Genomic DNA, 16,870 nt, shown 5'->3' with positions numbered 1-16,870 from the left:
TAGTCAATTTGATTTCTATGTTTTACATCTGGCGAGGTCCATGTGTATAGTCGTCTGTTATGCTGTCTAAAGAAGGTATTTGAAATGAACAAATCATTGGTTTTGTAGAATTCTATCATGCATTCTACAGCATCATTTCTATCACCAAGACCATGTTTTCCAACTACTGATCCTTTCTCCTTGCTCCCAACCTTTGCATTCCAATCACCACATCTTGATTGCATGTTTGATCAATTTCAGGATGAAGAAGTTGGTAGAATTCTTCTATTTCATCCTTACTGCCTTTAGAGTTTGGAGTGCATCAATTTGAATAATAGTGGTATTAATAGTGACAAGTGTAAAGGATTGTACAAAATCATATATTTGGTTTATATAAGAAAGATTGAAGAGTTTATTTTTATGACAATTTCTATTAAAAGGCAGTTTTATTCCATTTCTGCTTCCAAGGCTTGGTCTAAATAAAGCAGCTTTATAAGCTACAGTGTTGTCCTGGTGTGGCAGTGCACGATAATGCCCTGTGGGTGCATGGATATCTTCCTATCACAGACAGCGTTGTACCTCATGACTGATCTGGATGTGTTCTTTTTGACGATGAATGCAACAACACCATTTCTCTTCAATTTGTCATTCCTGGTATAGTAAACCATGTGGTTGTCAGATTCAGAGTGGCCAGTAACAGCCCTTTTCAGCTCGCTAGTGCCTAAGATATTGATGTTTTTGACAATTTCCAATTTTCCCAGATTCATGCTTTGTACATTCCATGTTCCGATTTTCTGTGGATATTTACAGCTGTTTTTCTTCATTTAGAGTTGTGCCCCAACAGCAAATGAAGGTACCATGGGCTTTTCTCCCACAAGCTTTACTCCATTTTCATTATCACAGTCAACTCTACTTTGAGGAGGCAGTCTTCCCCAGTCACATTTTGAGGGCCTTTCAATCCGAGGGGCTCATTTTGCAGCACTATATCTGATAGTGTTTCTCTGCTATTCATAAGGTTTTCAGTGACTAAAGATTCAGAAGTAATTCATCAATCTTTCTTCCTAGTCTGTCATTGTCTGTAAGTTCATCTGAAACCTGTCCACCATATGTGACCCTGCTGGTATTTAAAATACCGGTGGCATAGCTTTCAGAATCACATCAACTCACAAGCCACCACAGTCAGACAAACTGACAGACAAGTGGTGGCTGTTTTGTTTTAAGTAGAAACTGTCACTTTCAATTTCGGGGAGATTTGTGCACATGCATAATAGAACCTTCGAGGGGTGGGGTGTCCATTCGTTCAGGCATCCCCTCTAGTCACCAGGATGGAGGTTCGCAGACAGCAAGAGACCAATGAACAGATGCCAAAAAACGAATGTCCACACCTGTATCTGTGCGGTTCTGTCAGGCATTTGTGGCTGTTCTGATCCTTCCCCCACTAGGTCTCTCCCAAGATGGTGGCTCTGGGAGTAACTTATCATCTTGAATTAGAAAGCTATGGATTTCTATGTTTTTGAGGAAATAGCAAATGAAACCTATCATAGTTAAATGGAAATTGATGAGTTATTGCTTATTTCTCAGAGTGATAGGAATTATATAACTGAAAGTTTACTATAATCCAGTAAAACTTAGAAGTTTGAAATTTATTTCCTCATTACATTTATTAACATTATCTTACTTGTTTTAAGGTGTCCTGGTGTGGCACTGCAGGATGATGCACTGGACCGCAAGGTCAGTTTGAACCTTAAGGTCAGCGGTTCAAACCACAAGCCATTCCCCAGAAACCTTGCATTGCTATGAGTCAAAATTGACTCGATAGCTCTTAACAACAACAGCATTTGTTTTATATATAGTTTCACACCATCTTATCTATTTAAATTAAGTGAACTTAATTTCTCTTATTAATATCATTTAGAACTTGTAAAAGAACTGAAAGTCCAAACCCATTTCTGTGGAGTCAGTTCTGACTCATAGCAACCCTATCAAACAGAACTGCTTCATAGGGATTCCAAGGCCGTAATATTTACAGAAATAGACGGCCACATTTTTCTCCCATAGACTGGCTGATGGGTTCAAACTGTTGACCTTTTGGTCATCAGCCAAGCACTTAATCATTGCACCATCATTGGCTACTTGTAAAATAGCCTGTGGAGAGCATTTCTGTTTCTGAGAAAATATTATTTTTATCAGTTTCATAACTAATCTAAATAAAATGACAAGTGTAAAGGATTAGAGGTACAAAATCATATATTTGGTTTATATAAGAAAGATTGAAGAGTTTATTTTTATGACAATTTCTATTAAAAGGCAGTTTTATTCCATTTCTGCTTCCAAGGCTTGGTCTAAATAAAGCAGCTTTATAAGCTACAGTGTTGTCCTGGTGTGGCAGTGCACGATAATGCCCTGGACCGCAAGGTCAGCAGGTCAAACTTACCAGCTACTGTTCAGAAACCCTAAATAGGGTTGCTGTGACTCAGAATCTACTGAATGGCACTTAACAACAACTACATCACTTCAGTAGACTTGCCCTATAGGTTTCCAAGGCTATAACTCTTTACAGAAGCAGATTGCCACAACTGTTTGCCATGGAGTGGGTGTAATTCTCTCACTACTGACCCATTTTGCTGTTGGGCCCTTAGCTGTGTAACTAGGGATTCTGCCATGTCACTTAGGTACTAATAAACACGTTTTTACTACCCACTTTGTACCATTCCCTGTGGTAGTCACTGTATATGTGTTTGCAGATTTTACTTAACCAACTAAATAGGAAGAATCTTTTGTCAGGTGACCACTCTGGCAAGAGCCTTAGTCCTGATATTAAATCTGGAGTCCATAGTATAATATGTTGTTGTTGTTAAGTGCCGTTGAGTTGGTTCTGACCCATAGCGACCCTAAACAGCATTTCCGAGGCTGTAAATCTTTACGGGAGTAGAAAGCCTCATCTTTCTCCCATGGAGCGGCTGGTAGTTTTGAACTGCTGACCTTGCAGTTCACAGCCCGATTTGTAACCACTATACTATCAGAGCTCCTTAAAGAGAGAGAGAAATGTTCTAAAGAATGCTACACCCACCTCCTCTTTTTCCTTTTCCTAACTTTATATTTTCATGCTATCTTCTTTTCTTCTTGAGATAATGGGGATCTATAAAAGGTTTCTGACCAAAGGGACAGTGTGACAGATACTGGTATTTAGGCAAATAGTGGTATCCCGTGGTTAACTCTAAGCGAATCCCAGGCTGATTCATGATTCAGATAGTTAACACACTAGGATGTTAAGCATTAGGTTGAAAGTTAAGTTGATCCAGAAGAACCTAAAAGGAAAGACCTGGTGTTCTACTTCAGAAAAAAAACCTATAAAGTACATTTCTACTCACATGGGGTCCACCACCATGAGTCAGAATTGACTTGATGGTAACTGGTAAACTAGTAACATCAATGAATTCTTACCCTGCCTGTATTGGGACAAGACAAATGGGCAATGCAGACACTATAGGGAGTCTATTAAATGTGAGTAGTGACTTGTTTTTTCCTCTCCTCCTTTAATTTAAATCTATCATTGGTGTTTTTTATTTTCTTGGCAAATACAGGAAGTTTTAGTATGTATTTTTAAAATTGGTATTGTGAAACCCTCCCCTTTTTAAGTTGCTATTTCTTGGGGGGTAGAGCTGGAGGTATTATTATTGAAATAAAAAGAATTAATATTTACTTAAAAATAAAAGAGTTCTGGTGAGGCACTGTGGGATAAAGCACTGGAGTGCAAGGTTGGTTTAAACCACAGGTCCGTGGTTCAAACTCAATAGCCCCTCCTTGGAAACCCTGTACGGGGGTCGCTGTGAACAACAACTGACTTGATGATGCTTAACAACAATATACTGCTTGTTTTCTTGAACAAGCAAGGCAGGCATGATCCTCCCACTCTTTTGTAAAATAAGACCTGGAGAATTGTAACTCTTCATGTAACTCTTCCATTAGCTCAAAAAATTTGCAATGAAAATTTGGCACTTTGGTCAAATTCCTCAATATTGGAAACTTATTAAGGATACATTAAAGCAAATTATCCTTGTGTGGTACTGTATAATAAGCACTGGATGCTAACTGCAAGGTTGATGGTTCAAACCCACCAGCCACTCCTCGGAAACCCTACACAGGTTCTCTGTGAGTTGGAAATGACTTGATGACTCTTGACAACAACAAAGTAAATTATTCATATAAAGCTCTTAAGTTATTTATCTGTATAGCTAGGTGGATAGTAATTATAACATTTCTTAAGTGTTTATTGTGATTTGAGTGAAAGTTTACATGGCAGATCATCAGTTTTACATTCAACAAATCACATACTTTGTTTCATTACAATGATTATAATCCCTTCCATGTACCATCAGTTAACAGTATTTCTCTCGATTCATTTTAGCTCCTTTAAAAAAAAAAAAAAAAAAAGAATATCAGGCATACATTAATAATTTAGACCATCAATGGGCACATTCTGCAAATTCTTTTGTTTGAATTAATTATGTAGCGTATACATATATGTGTGCTTACAGTATATGTATTTTTTGGCAATTTTTTTAAGAAATGTATTCCATTTAAAACTGAAGTACTGAAGAAGTACCAGTTTTCTTATGACAGAACTAGAAATATATCTTTGGTTTGTTATTTTAAGTGTTTAGCATTGTATAAGTAGAACCCCTGAATATTTGATGATTAAAGACACAGGCTTTAGTGTTAGATAAAACTTGGTCCAAGTCCCAAATTTATCACGTATTAACTGTGTATCCTTGGGCAAACTGCTTAACATCTTTGAACCTCTTTGTTGTTGTTTTTTTAAATGGAGATGATAACTTCCCTTGTAAAATTGTTTTGATAATTAAATGTGATATAATTGTTGTTTGGTTGCATTGAGTAAGTTCTGACTCATAGTAATCTATTGTACAACAGAAGAAAGCACTGTCTGGTCCTCTGCCATCCTCATAGTCATTGCTGTGTTTGATTCCATTGTCACAGCTGCTATGTCAGTACATCTCATTGAGAAGCGTCCCCTTTTTCACTGACCCTCTACTTCACTAAGCACGATGCCCTTATATAGGGACTAGTCCCTCCTGATAGCTTGTCCAAAATACTTGACACAGAATCTCATCATCCTTGTGTCTAAGGAACATTCGCCTGTACTTTATAAGGTTTATTAAAAGTTACATTAATAGCTGGCACAGGTCACTGAATAAAAGTTAGTTCAAATAAAATGGATGTAGGTTTGTAATATAATAATACACATATATCTTTTTGTCAGATTTATATGCATCATTTTTGAAGATCAGGATCTTAATATTTTTGTGTGATCACTGTCTAATTTCATTTATGATCAAAGGTTTAGCAGGATCCTTCCTTTAAAAAAATTGTTCAGTTTAATTGTTTTGCAAGTCTAATGATCAGGTGGTTGTCAGGTATGTGGAGAACAAGCTCATTTCTACCCTACTTAGTTAGTTATTGTGAGTATAAACAAAGGATGTACAATTCAAAGTTAAGCTGTGTTTCACATGGATGATGGAAGTGATAATAGCTTAATTCCTCTGGAACATTTTTTGTCTTAGCTCTGGTGAGTTCATACTGACCTTGTCCAAAATCTGATGACCTCCCTATTTTACTCAACAGTTTGGAAAGCTGGGCCTGCCAGAGCTGGCCCTGAGGGGGTATCTGAGAGACCACTGAGCCATTGACCCATGTGAAGACTGGATTTTAAGTCTGATCTACAGGACTTCTGAAATAGTTATACATGGGGCTTACTGAACTTTTTTGCTTATTAAGTGTGATATTAAAGTTTATTTAAATGTCCTTATTAAGATCACATATTTACTCAGTTTCTTTAGGTAGGCATTTTCTAGACTAATTATAACTTTTTAATATTTTTAATGAGTTAGTACCTTAATAAATAGCCTTCCTAATTGATGAAGGAATTAAAGCAATGGCATAATAATGTTTATATCATAAAGATTTGGGTATTTTCTGGGTAAAACTGTCTATTCCTCATGTAAAATCTAGTTTGTCATGTAATTATTATTACAACATTATAATATCTGTTTATATCTTATCAAACTTCTCTAATACCCAAGTTATGTCCTGAAAGAGAGTATCTAGCCAACCAGTAGAATATTAATAAATTTTGGTTGGCTAGGGTATACCTTAATAAAATTATATGACAGGTACTATGATATGAAAAAGGAGCTCGGGTAGCGTAGTGGTTACGAATCGGGCTGCTAACCTCAGGGTCATCAGTTCGAAACTACCAGCTTTTCTGCAGGAGAAAGATGAGGCTTTCTTCTCCAGTAAAGATTTACAGCCTCAGGAACCCTGTACAGTGTCTCTATGAGTCAGAACCGACTCCACGGCACATAACAACAACAACGATATGAAAAGTGAAACAAATTTTTCCCTGTGTTTCTTTTTCTTTTGCTTTAGGTAATGATCAGGCCCAGTTTTAAATATCTGTTATATATCTCACAATTTATAGTATGATATCATCTTTTGTTTTTATATAGGAATTGATCCCTGAATTTTATTATCTCCCTGAGATGTTTGTCAACTTTAATAATTATAATCTTGGAGTGATGGATGATGGAACAGTAGTGTCTGATGTGGAACTTCCTCCTTGGGCCAAAACCTCAGAAGAATTTGTTCGTGTAAACAGACTGGTAAGATAATAATCACCAAATGTCATGAGTGTATTCTTAAAGCATCTTTCATATGCTAGTATATAATCATTAATCCTTACTCTTCTGGACAAAGCTAGAGTTGATATAGTAACTGAAAGTAATATAACATTTCACGAATCTGTGTATATATTTTGATTATAAAAATTTATAGACTTGACAGGTTCAATAGTTTATTTCATTGTTTATGCAGAATTTAGGGCACTTTCATGTGTACATGATAACTCAGCATTATAAGTTATAAAAATTGGAATTTTTTTTTCCTTAGTAAGAAAATAAGTATAAGTCAAAAAGTATAACTACTAGAGTTCCAGTTCAGACATTCACAGGTTTGTTCAAAACAAAACATGTTTAATCATGTCTCTGTGATCGTGTGTATGACTGCAAAACAATTTCTTTCAGTAATACACTTGTAATCAGTCTTGCTATGGTGTCTTCAGAGAAAGGATGCTTTTTGTGCCATGGAAAAACGATTTGAAGTGAGGGCTAATACCAAATTTAAAATTTAAAAAATCAAGTGGACATTTTCCCAAATCAGTAAAGCTCTGCAACATATTTATGAGAAAGCTGTAACAAGTTTTTAGATATTAAAGAAGGTTGTGAAGACCTTCAAGATGAGCTGAGATGAATGACGATACTATGATTGAAGTCCAGAAACTGAAAGAAAAACATAGAATTACCATTGATGTGGTAGCTGCTGAGGTTGGGATTTCACATGCGTCATCATTTTCCATTTAAAATGAACATCTTGGCCTCAGCAAGTTTTTGACTCATTGGGTGTCAAAAGCACTGCACAGAGAGATTAACTAGCTCAAAAAGCTAATCTTTTCATCAGTCTTTTAAGCAAGATACTGAAGGTTGTAATGAAGATGATTTTATGGACCGAATTGTAACCAGGAACAAGTTTTGAATTTGCCAGTGGCTTCCAAGGGAATCTTCTGAGCCAGTAAATTCAAGGCAAAGAGGTCAGCTCAGAAGGTTATGGCAACCGATCTTTGGAATTCTAAAGAAATCTTGATAGATTTTCTTGAATGACAAAGGATGACCATGGGTGCTTAATATAAAGGACTTTTAAGAAAGTTGAAAACTGTATTGATGAAGAAAAGTCGTGGGCAAATTTGCCAAGAAATTTTTTCCCATTATAGAAATGCACTCACTCATTCTTCGAGGGTAGCTAAGGTTGTCTCGTGAGAATTTCATAGGGAAACCTTACCTCAGCTTCCCTATAGCCCTGTCCCTACCCCTTCAGACTCAGTCTTGTTCCCCAAACTCAAAAAACATTAAAAAAAAGAATCTGATTTAAGTTGCACAAGGATGTTTAAACTGCAGTTTTGATGTGGTGTAAGTTGAAAAGCACAGAATTCTTAAGAAAAAACATACAGAGATGGAAACAGCCATATAAAGTGTATAGACCTAGATGGAACACATGTCAAGAATTAATAGTTTCACATTTTTGGTATTTTTGTTGGTTGTTTGTTTTAGTAAAAGTTTCTGTGGTTTTTGTAGCAATACTTTTTCACTTGCCTTCATGTGTGTTCTCGTTTGGAAGGTCACTGCACATTTTAGTATTAGAAACAAGATTTTCAAATTATATGCTGTATCTACCTTTTGAGGGAAATTGTCATGTAATATTTCAAGTATGAAAAATAAAACCAGATATTTACAAAGAACACTTAAAAGCACACTTGTGCTTCCTAACAGATCTCTCATATTCTTAGTCAACTTTTTAATACCTCTGTTACATATTGTTGTTAAGTGCTGTCAAAGTGATGTCCACTCATAGCGACCCTGTATACGGTTTTTGAGGAGCAGCTGGTGACTTTGAACTGCTGACCTTGTGGTTTACAATCCTTGCTGACCTCACAGTGCCTAACCAGGAGTTCTTTGTTACATGGGTTTTGTATTATTCTGTGAAGAACAATATCACTTTTCCTGTTAAGTGTCATAAAAGTTTGGAATCAGAGAGTTTAACTCTCAATAATTAAATGTATATTTTTACCAGATTTCCATTTTAAAAATAGGCTATAAAATTCATTTAAAAAAATTTACCATTAAACAAGGAAAATTGCTTCATTTTGGGTTTCTAAGTGGTTGTTTGGTTTTAAATTACCTTTCAAGCTAATTTAATCTAATCTTCTAGAACTGTTGACTGAAATTTTCCATTTTATATATACTGGAAGCAGTGCAGGAGAGTGGAAAGAACATAGGTTTTGGAGTTGATCATATTCCCCAATCCAGGATCAGTCATATTCCTGGAGGACTGTAGGGAGTTTAGCCTTTCCACGTCTTGTTTTCCTCATTTTTAATTGTATATTGTATGAAATTATAATTATGCACATAAAATACCTAGAGCATTGTCTGGCTTACAGTATGCAGGTGGTTCCTATTATTGTTTTATTACATTTTAATGGTACATTGTATTTCATTTTATCCCAAGAATTTTTAAAGATTCTCAGTAAGTGACTGTGATTAAAGTTAAAGCCTAAAATGAAGGTTTGCTTTGAAAGATATTGAATGAAATGTCTAACTTTTAAATGTGCTTATATGGTTGTGTGTTTTCCCCTAAAGGTGTTCAGAAGTGAATAGAAGACTCATTTATTCAACAAGTTTTGGGTTTACTTTAATTGATTATCTCTGGTTTTTTTTTTTTTTTTTTTAAATCACCTATTTTGTGAGTCAATTATATATACCTTTTGAAGTATACAAAATGAGCTTTGGTAAATTTTATGTAGGTATGTAACCAATACCTCTAAGCAGTTCTAGGACTTGTACATCACTCCAAAAGTCCCTTAGTGCCTGTTTCAGTCAGTCTGTCCCAGCCACAGACACCATTGATTCTGTCTTTAGAGGTCTGCCAGTATAGATTCTGTTATTCCTGACCTGTTTTACGTTGCATGGTGTTTTCGAGATTCATCCCTGTTTCATCTGTTAGTAGTTCATTTCTTTGTGTTGCTGCATTGTATTCCATTGTATGGATGTTGTTGTTGTTGTTAAGTGCCGTTGAGTCGGTTCCGATCCATAGCGACCCTGAATAGGGTTTCCGAGGATGTAAATCTTTACGGGAGCAGATCGCCTCATCTTTCTCCCGTGGAGCAGCTGGTAGTTTCGAACTGCTGACCTTCCGGTTGTATGGATATATACCACATTTTTATCTCTTGACAAGTTGATGGGCATTTCTGTTTGGGCTATTATGAACATTTGCATATTATGTTATGCAAATGATATTACATATTGATCTATTATGAACATTTTGTGGACACTGCTTTTGTGTCTATTGGGTAGATTCCTATATCATATGGTAAGAATTTATTTACTGTAGCATCTTTGCATTGCCACCAACAATATATGAGCTTCCTCTTCTTCTTTTCATGCCACTTCTTGATGTGTTCTGGTATGGCACTGTAGGATAGGCCCTGTAGGATAGATAAGCTAACTGCAAGATTACCCACTTACTGCTCCAAAGAAACCCTGTACAGGAACCAACAACAACAAATGTCACAGGCTTATTTGCTATTTATATGTGTCTGTTGATGAAGTATCTATTCAAGTCTTTTGTCCATATCTTAGTTGGGCTGTTGTTCTTTTTCTTATTGAGTTGTAAGTGTTCTTTATATGTTTCCAATAAAGTTCTCTTTCTGGCAGATGTTTTTCTCCTGACCTGCAACTTATCTTTTCATTTTTAAATGGTGTCTTTTGAGTCATTAGTTAAACAGAAGGTTTTTTAAATTAAGTATTAAACCAAACCTACCTACTACCCTAAGGAGCTTTGGTAGTGTAGTGGTTACGAATTGAGCTGCGAACCTTAAGGTCAGCAGTTCGAAACTACCAGCTGTTCTGCGGGAGAAAGATGAGGCTTTATGCGCCTGTAAAGATTTACAGCCTTGGAAACCCTGTACAGGGCCGCTGTGAGTCGGAACCGCCTCCACGGCACATCACCACCATCACCACCTACTACCCTTTACTCTTGCATTGACTCCGACTCATAGCACACTATAGGATAGGCTAGAACTGCCCCATAGGAGTTCTGGGGTGGTAAGTCTTTATGGAAGAAGACTGCCAAGGATTGACTTGTATGTTCAAATGGCTGACGTTTTGTTTACCAGCCTTATGCTTCACCCACTATGCCACCAGGGCTCCATTATTAAGTATTGTTGTTAGTGCCATCGAATCTGTACCAACACATTGCAACCCTGTATATGGTTTCTGAGGAGTAGCTAGTGGATGTGAATCAACAACTTTGTGTTTAGCAGTCCAGTTCTTACCCTACAGTGCCACACCAGAACTCCTTATTAAATATTGGTAGTGGTCGTGTACCACTGAGTCACTTCTAACTCATAGTGACCCTGTATAGGGTTTCCAAGGCAGAAAATCTTTACTGGAGCAGAAAGCTTCATTTTTTTCCCTATGGAGCAACTGATACATTTGAACTGCTGACCTGCAATTAGAAGCTCAGCTTGCAACCACTACTCTACCAGGCCTCATTTATTAAGTAGTGTTGTTGTTGTTGTTAAGTGCCATCAAGTTGGTTCCAAATAATAGGGACTTTGTATAGGGTTTCCAAGGAGCAGCTGGTGGGTTTGAACTGCTGACTTTATATTTCACAGTCCAGTGCTGATAATGTAAAATATGTTTGTAATATAGAAAAACTATGAAGAATGATCACCGTTTTTGAGGAATAATACACTTTAAAAGAAAAGATTAAAATTACATTCTGATCATTTTGTTAATTGAAATACTTTTTTTTCCCTATGACTTCAAAATTTAAGTCTCAAATAAAGCAGCTCTCTACTAAATATAGCCATAGCTAATTATTATCAAAGTCTGAAGAGACTTGTTTGAGTGATTCCTTTATACCTTAAAATAAATATAAGAGGTAGAAACATTTGAATAAGTTGGATTTGAAACTTTTCCTTAATATTTTGATAATTCACTTAAATAAATTTGTGTAAATTGCTTGCCTGACAATACTTCCAACCTCTACCCCCACTGCTTTTACCTTTGAAAATCCAAATCTGTATGGGGGTGCTTCTCAGGAACGTTAGGGAAAAGAAGGTGGCAATTTGTTTTCCAATAAGATTTGGTTTGGGGCTGCCTACCCACCAGCTGCCCCTCCTCATAGTATACCAGGGTCACTATGAGTCCAGTTGACTCGATGGCACTTAACAACAACAACAGTGCACTAAACTGGAGTCCTGGCACTGGACTGCTAACCGTAAGGTTGGCAGTTTAAACCCACCAGCTGCTCCTTGGAAACTCTATCAGTGTGGCTATGAGTCAGAATTGGCTCAATGACACTTGGTAACAGCAGCAGCAACATAGTGGAGCTGTAGGGTAGGCAACCATGTGGTTGGCAGTTCAATACCTCCAGCGACTCCTCATTATAAAGATGAGACTTCTGCCCCTATAAAGATTTACCACCTCGGAATCCCTAGACAGTGTTGCTATCAGTTGGAACTGGGTCGAGGGCACCTAACAACAATAACATTCAGTAAACTTAGGCATGACCATGAAACTGTCTGTAAGATCATTTTACCATCTAAAATCCAATTTTAATGATAAATTTAGTTTATTTAACATTTTTCCAATGATTGATAATCCTGTGCATTTTAAGATGTCATCATAGTTTAGGTTCAGAATTGGCTAACATTCAGAAACAGTATTGTATGAAAAATTCACTGCAAATTAAATGTAAATGTTTTTCATAATTCAGTGAATATTGTATCTGACGAGTTAAGTCAATAATTAGGAAGTAACTTGATTATTTTAGATGTCTTTGTGAAAGAATTTAATGACTGAGTCATTCACTAAAAAATATTTGTATATATGAGAAACAAAACTTTCCCACAGTCCAGTCTACATTGATTCATGTTATAATTTCCTGTTAACTTTGTCTAAGTGACTGAATTATTAGGGTGGTATTATTTCTGTATCTGTTAGCATGTTATCACATAAGGGTTTTATCCCCTCCTCTTTTTCGTTTACCTCTTCAAGCCCACAGATTTTATGCAATGATTGTAGCTCATGAAATGCATACTACTTTGATCTGTGACCTTTTTGTGGTGCTAATCGGGTTCCTGATATCATTATACCTTACTCATTAATCATATTTCCTGCAGCCCGTCAGGCAGCCAGACAGCCCAAGTCCCTGTTTTCAGCCCTCTGTTGGCAGGTTTCTGCTTTTCCAGATTATTACAGACGATACTTTGGCTTCTCATAACCAGAGCCACATCAAGCTGTGTGTTACAATTAAAGTCAGATGGTCCTCAGGTTGAACAGGGATATAGTGTTGCAGCTGCCTCTCATCCTGGAACAAACCAGCACCAAGAACAGATGATCTATAGGACAGTGAATAATAACAGATTGTACAGTACTCGGTGATAGCAGGGGACCACAGAATTAATTAACTGATAGAGTCATTTTAAGATACCCAGTGTGTCTTTTTAAAGTATTTGGTAGCCCAAATGTTAATTCAAGGTGGGGGGCAGTAGGGGAGGAGATAAGTTATGTTTAGAAGCATGATTTTGCTGACACAACAGTAATGCTACATTTTCCATTTGTGTTAGTGAACCATAGCTACGATCTTACTTAGCTATTTTCATCCTCAGAGCTTTCTGGAAGTAATGAAGCTCTAAACGTAGGATTGGTAAGTTTATTAAGAGGTGGACTTCTGCATCGAAGTTAAATGCCCTACATATTTTGGAAAGAAAGATTCCATCCCTGGTGGTGCAGTGGTTAAAAACTCATCAAAGTCTGGTTAGTCTTTCAGGCAAATAAATTAACTTTTCTTTGTTCTGAACGGTTGGAATCAGAGCAAAATGAAAGCAGACCTCTCTATTTTAGCTATATCCCAGAGATAGGTCTGCACTTTCTAATAGCATTTTTATTCCTACTACTGCTTCAAAATAGAAACGAGGAACAGATCTTTCAAACTCTTGAAATATATAATTATGTATGAATTCAGAATGCTCATTGTTTATCTCTTATAATGCCAATTTTACACACCTACATTATATTGTTTCTTATAATATTTGAATAAGACAAAGAAAACCATACTCTCGACAGTAATGATGGGACAATTTCTAAAAGCTGGCAAAGTGAAACATTTTGTTTTAGGTAAAGGAAATTAATTTATTTAAAATATGATTACAGTAATTCATTCATTTAATATGCATTTATTGGATGATTTCTATGTAGCAGCACTGCTGGAGTCCATGATTGAGACAGGCAATCTCCTTGCTTCTTTGGAAGTTTCTCCTCTTTGAATAACTAAGCTAATGAAGTAGATCTCTTTTCAAGGTTAAGAGAGAGATAGTTTGAATCTATCAAAGAGAGCCTTCTTTTGGTGAATTTCCCTGAAGCTACTAGTGAGAATCACATCTACTTTTGTGTATTTTTCAAGCGTCTCCATCCTCATTTCATAGTGACATAGTTACTTGCTTGAGAAGATAAATAAAAATAAAATGAGTATGTTATCATTCCATTGTCATCAGCACGCATGTGAACAAACTAAAAGGTCTATCTTTTTATATTATTGTCTAAGAGACAAAATAGAATGTTCAGATTTTACTTTCTCACCACCATTCTTATTGCTAACAGTTAAAACTGTTCAGTTAAAACCTTCATAGATATTACTTCTCTTAATGAAGTTGGTCAGTATTTTTTTTCTTTTGTATCAATAATTCACAGCTATCAAGTGAGACTTGATATTGGAGACTCAAAACCCCATGGCCACTGATGAAAAAGTGTGTGTGTGTGTGTGTGTGTGTGTAGACAGACACAGTTGGAGAAAACTGAGTTTAATGAAGCAGTTAGATTATTGTAATGACATATGTTCAAAATTACAGTGTTCAGAAACACAATGCAGTTGAGTTTTTATTGATATTTGAAAGGTTTGTACTTTTTTAAAACCAATAAACATATCCTTGTTTCAGTTTTCTAGAGAAATGACATTCTAAAACCTCTTAAGAGCTGAGTTAGGTGAATTTCTTTGTATTGATTGTGCCAAAACTTGTCATTCTTTTTGTAGTATCATATCTTTAGCAATTGCCTTTTCATTTTCTATTTTGATAATGCTATGACCAAGAATGTAATTAAAAGATATTCAGGGGCTGCTGTTCGTAACAATTATTCTTAACTGGGAGCACCCCCTCACACCTACACAGCACATATACACACACATTAGCAGTCTGCTTTAAATCCCTGGGGAATAGGCGCGTACATGTATGAAGTTTGAAAAAAAATTTTTTTTAATTGCTGTTGCTTTGGTTTGCTTTATATAACCAATCTTGTAATTTATTGTGAAAGTTTTCATTTTGAAAGGGAATACGTAAAAGTGTTAAAAAGATGCACCATGTGTTAGACTGAATTCTTTTCAAATTATTTACCAATTCAATTTTAAAAAACACTCCGAGTCCCAACAGGTTTGGTTTGGGGTTTGGTATTGGTTTTGTTTTATTGAAATTTGACAAACATACTCTAAAGAGCAAAGGACTATTTATAGCTAAGATTTTCTGAAAACAAGAACAGGCTCAGAGGGACTAAGGATTAAGAATTATTGTAAAATTATACTTCCAAGGGCAAATTAGAAGAAATAGACTAGCAAAAGTGAACAGAGAATCCAGAAGCAGACCAGTCTGTATAAAGAAACTTCATCTGTTACAGAGCTGGCTTTGCAAATCTGTAGGTAAAGAAAGGACTTACGTATTTATGATGCTGGCTAATTTTTGTCCGTATGGGAAAAATGAAATTGAAACTTGATACCATAAATGAAGAGAAAGCATTTCATAGTTTTAAATATGAAGACAAAAGTATAAAATTTTAGAAGATAATGCAGGACAAATTCTTTGTATTTTTGGAACAGAGAATGCTTTTTCAAACAAGACACAGAAAATGATATACAACATATTATATTAATTGAGTCTGATATATTAAACCAACCTTGTATTCCTCGAATGTTTTACGCTTGTTTTCTTTAAATTCTTGTGTTAAGTTACTAGGTCTGTTTGTTGTTTTGTAGTAATACTTTGTTGGTGAATATTTTTGGGAAGTTTTCATATCCATGTTCATTATATCCCTCGTTCCATGGCCTGGGATATCATGAGAAAAAGAGAAAAAACCCCAGAGAGATGGATTGGCAGAGTGCAGCATCAGTGGGCTCAAGCGTGGCAACAATAGTGAGGTTGGCCCAGGATCAGGCAGTGTTTCATTCTGTTGTGCATAGGGTTGCTATGAGTTGGTACCGACTCGATGGCACCTAACAACAATGTTCATAAGGAATGCTGATATGAAATAGTCTTTTCTTGTGATGTCTTCTTTGCCTTGCTTTCATATCAGCTTGATATTAGTCTCATGGAATGACATGTGGCAAGTGCAAGTGTTCAGACTCCCTTTAGTTTTTGAAAGAGTCTGTTAAGAATTGTTATCATTTCTTTTTTAATTGTTTGGTGGAATTCATCACTGAAATCATCTGGCCTGGTGGTGAATTTTTTAATTACCAATTCAGTTTCTTTACTTCATATATCTATTCAGATTTTTTGTGTCTTCTTGAATTCATGTCAGTAATTGTGTGTCTCTACCTATTTTCTTTTTATCCAATTTATAGTATAAAGTTGTTCACAGTATATCTTATAGTCTAAATTTAAATTCGTCAGGTTTATTCAAGGTGGTTCAAAAAGTTCATGGAAAAAATTCCATTCTCTTTCTTTATTTTATTAAGTTTTTATTGTGAATTGAGTAAAAGTTTCCAAGGCAGATCATCAGCAACAGTTTTTCATTCAACAAATTATATTTTGTTTGATTGCAATGAGTACAGTTCCCTCCAATCACCATCAGTTAACAATATTTACCTCTTTTACTTTGATATTGTTTTTAATGTACACATACGAGACAGAAAATACATATTTGTTTAAATGTCCAAAGGGCACATTTTAAAATCCACGCTCCTGCCTGAAGGCGCACAGCCATTCTCATTCCATGGGCCTAGAATCCTTAGCTGCTCTCTTTATGCCATCGCCTCTGCCACCGTGTCTGCTGGTTATGATCTCACACTCCACTCATACTCTTCCCTTTTGATGGTCTTAGGGTCCTCTGTACCTGCAATAAAAGATTAACCACTACCCTCTTTTAGTTACACATATTCTTCATTTACAGTTGTAACAATCAATTAGTCCTGATAACCATTACTCACAATTGAA

General features: G+C 35.9%; 1 protein-coding gene across 2 annotated transcripts in view; it reads left to right on the top strand.

The window, feature by feature from the left end:
• LRBA (LPS-responsive vesicle trafficking, beach and anchor containing) overlaps positions 1 to 16,870 on the top strand; it is a 944,588-nt gene that overhangs the window by 737,203 nt on the left and 190,515 nt on the right. For both annotated transcript variants that reach the window (XM_006870875.1, XM_006870876.1), the window contains one exon: positions 6,507 to 6,659. In XM_006870875.1, coding sequence (XP_006870937.1) covers positions 6,507 to 6,659 — 153 coding nt within the window. The remainder of the gene's footprint in view (positions 1 to 6,506; positions 6,660 to 16,870) is intronic.

Source organism: Chrysochloris asiatica, unplaced genomic scaffold (genome assembly GCF_000296735.1).
Source record: "Chrysochloris asiatica unplaced genomic scaffold, ChrAsi1.0 scaffold00155, whole genome shotgun sequence".
In the NCBI taxonomy this organism is placed as follows: domain Eukaryota; kingdom Metazoa; phylum Chordata; class Mammalia; order Afrosoricida; family Chrysochloridae; genus Chrysochloris; species Chrysochloris asiatica.
This window is presented reverse-complemented; position numbering and strand designations above follow the sequence as displayed.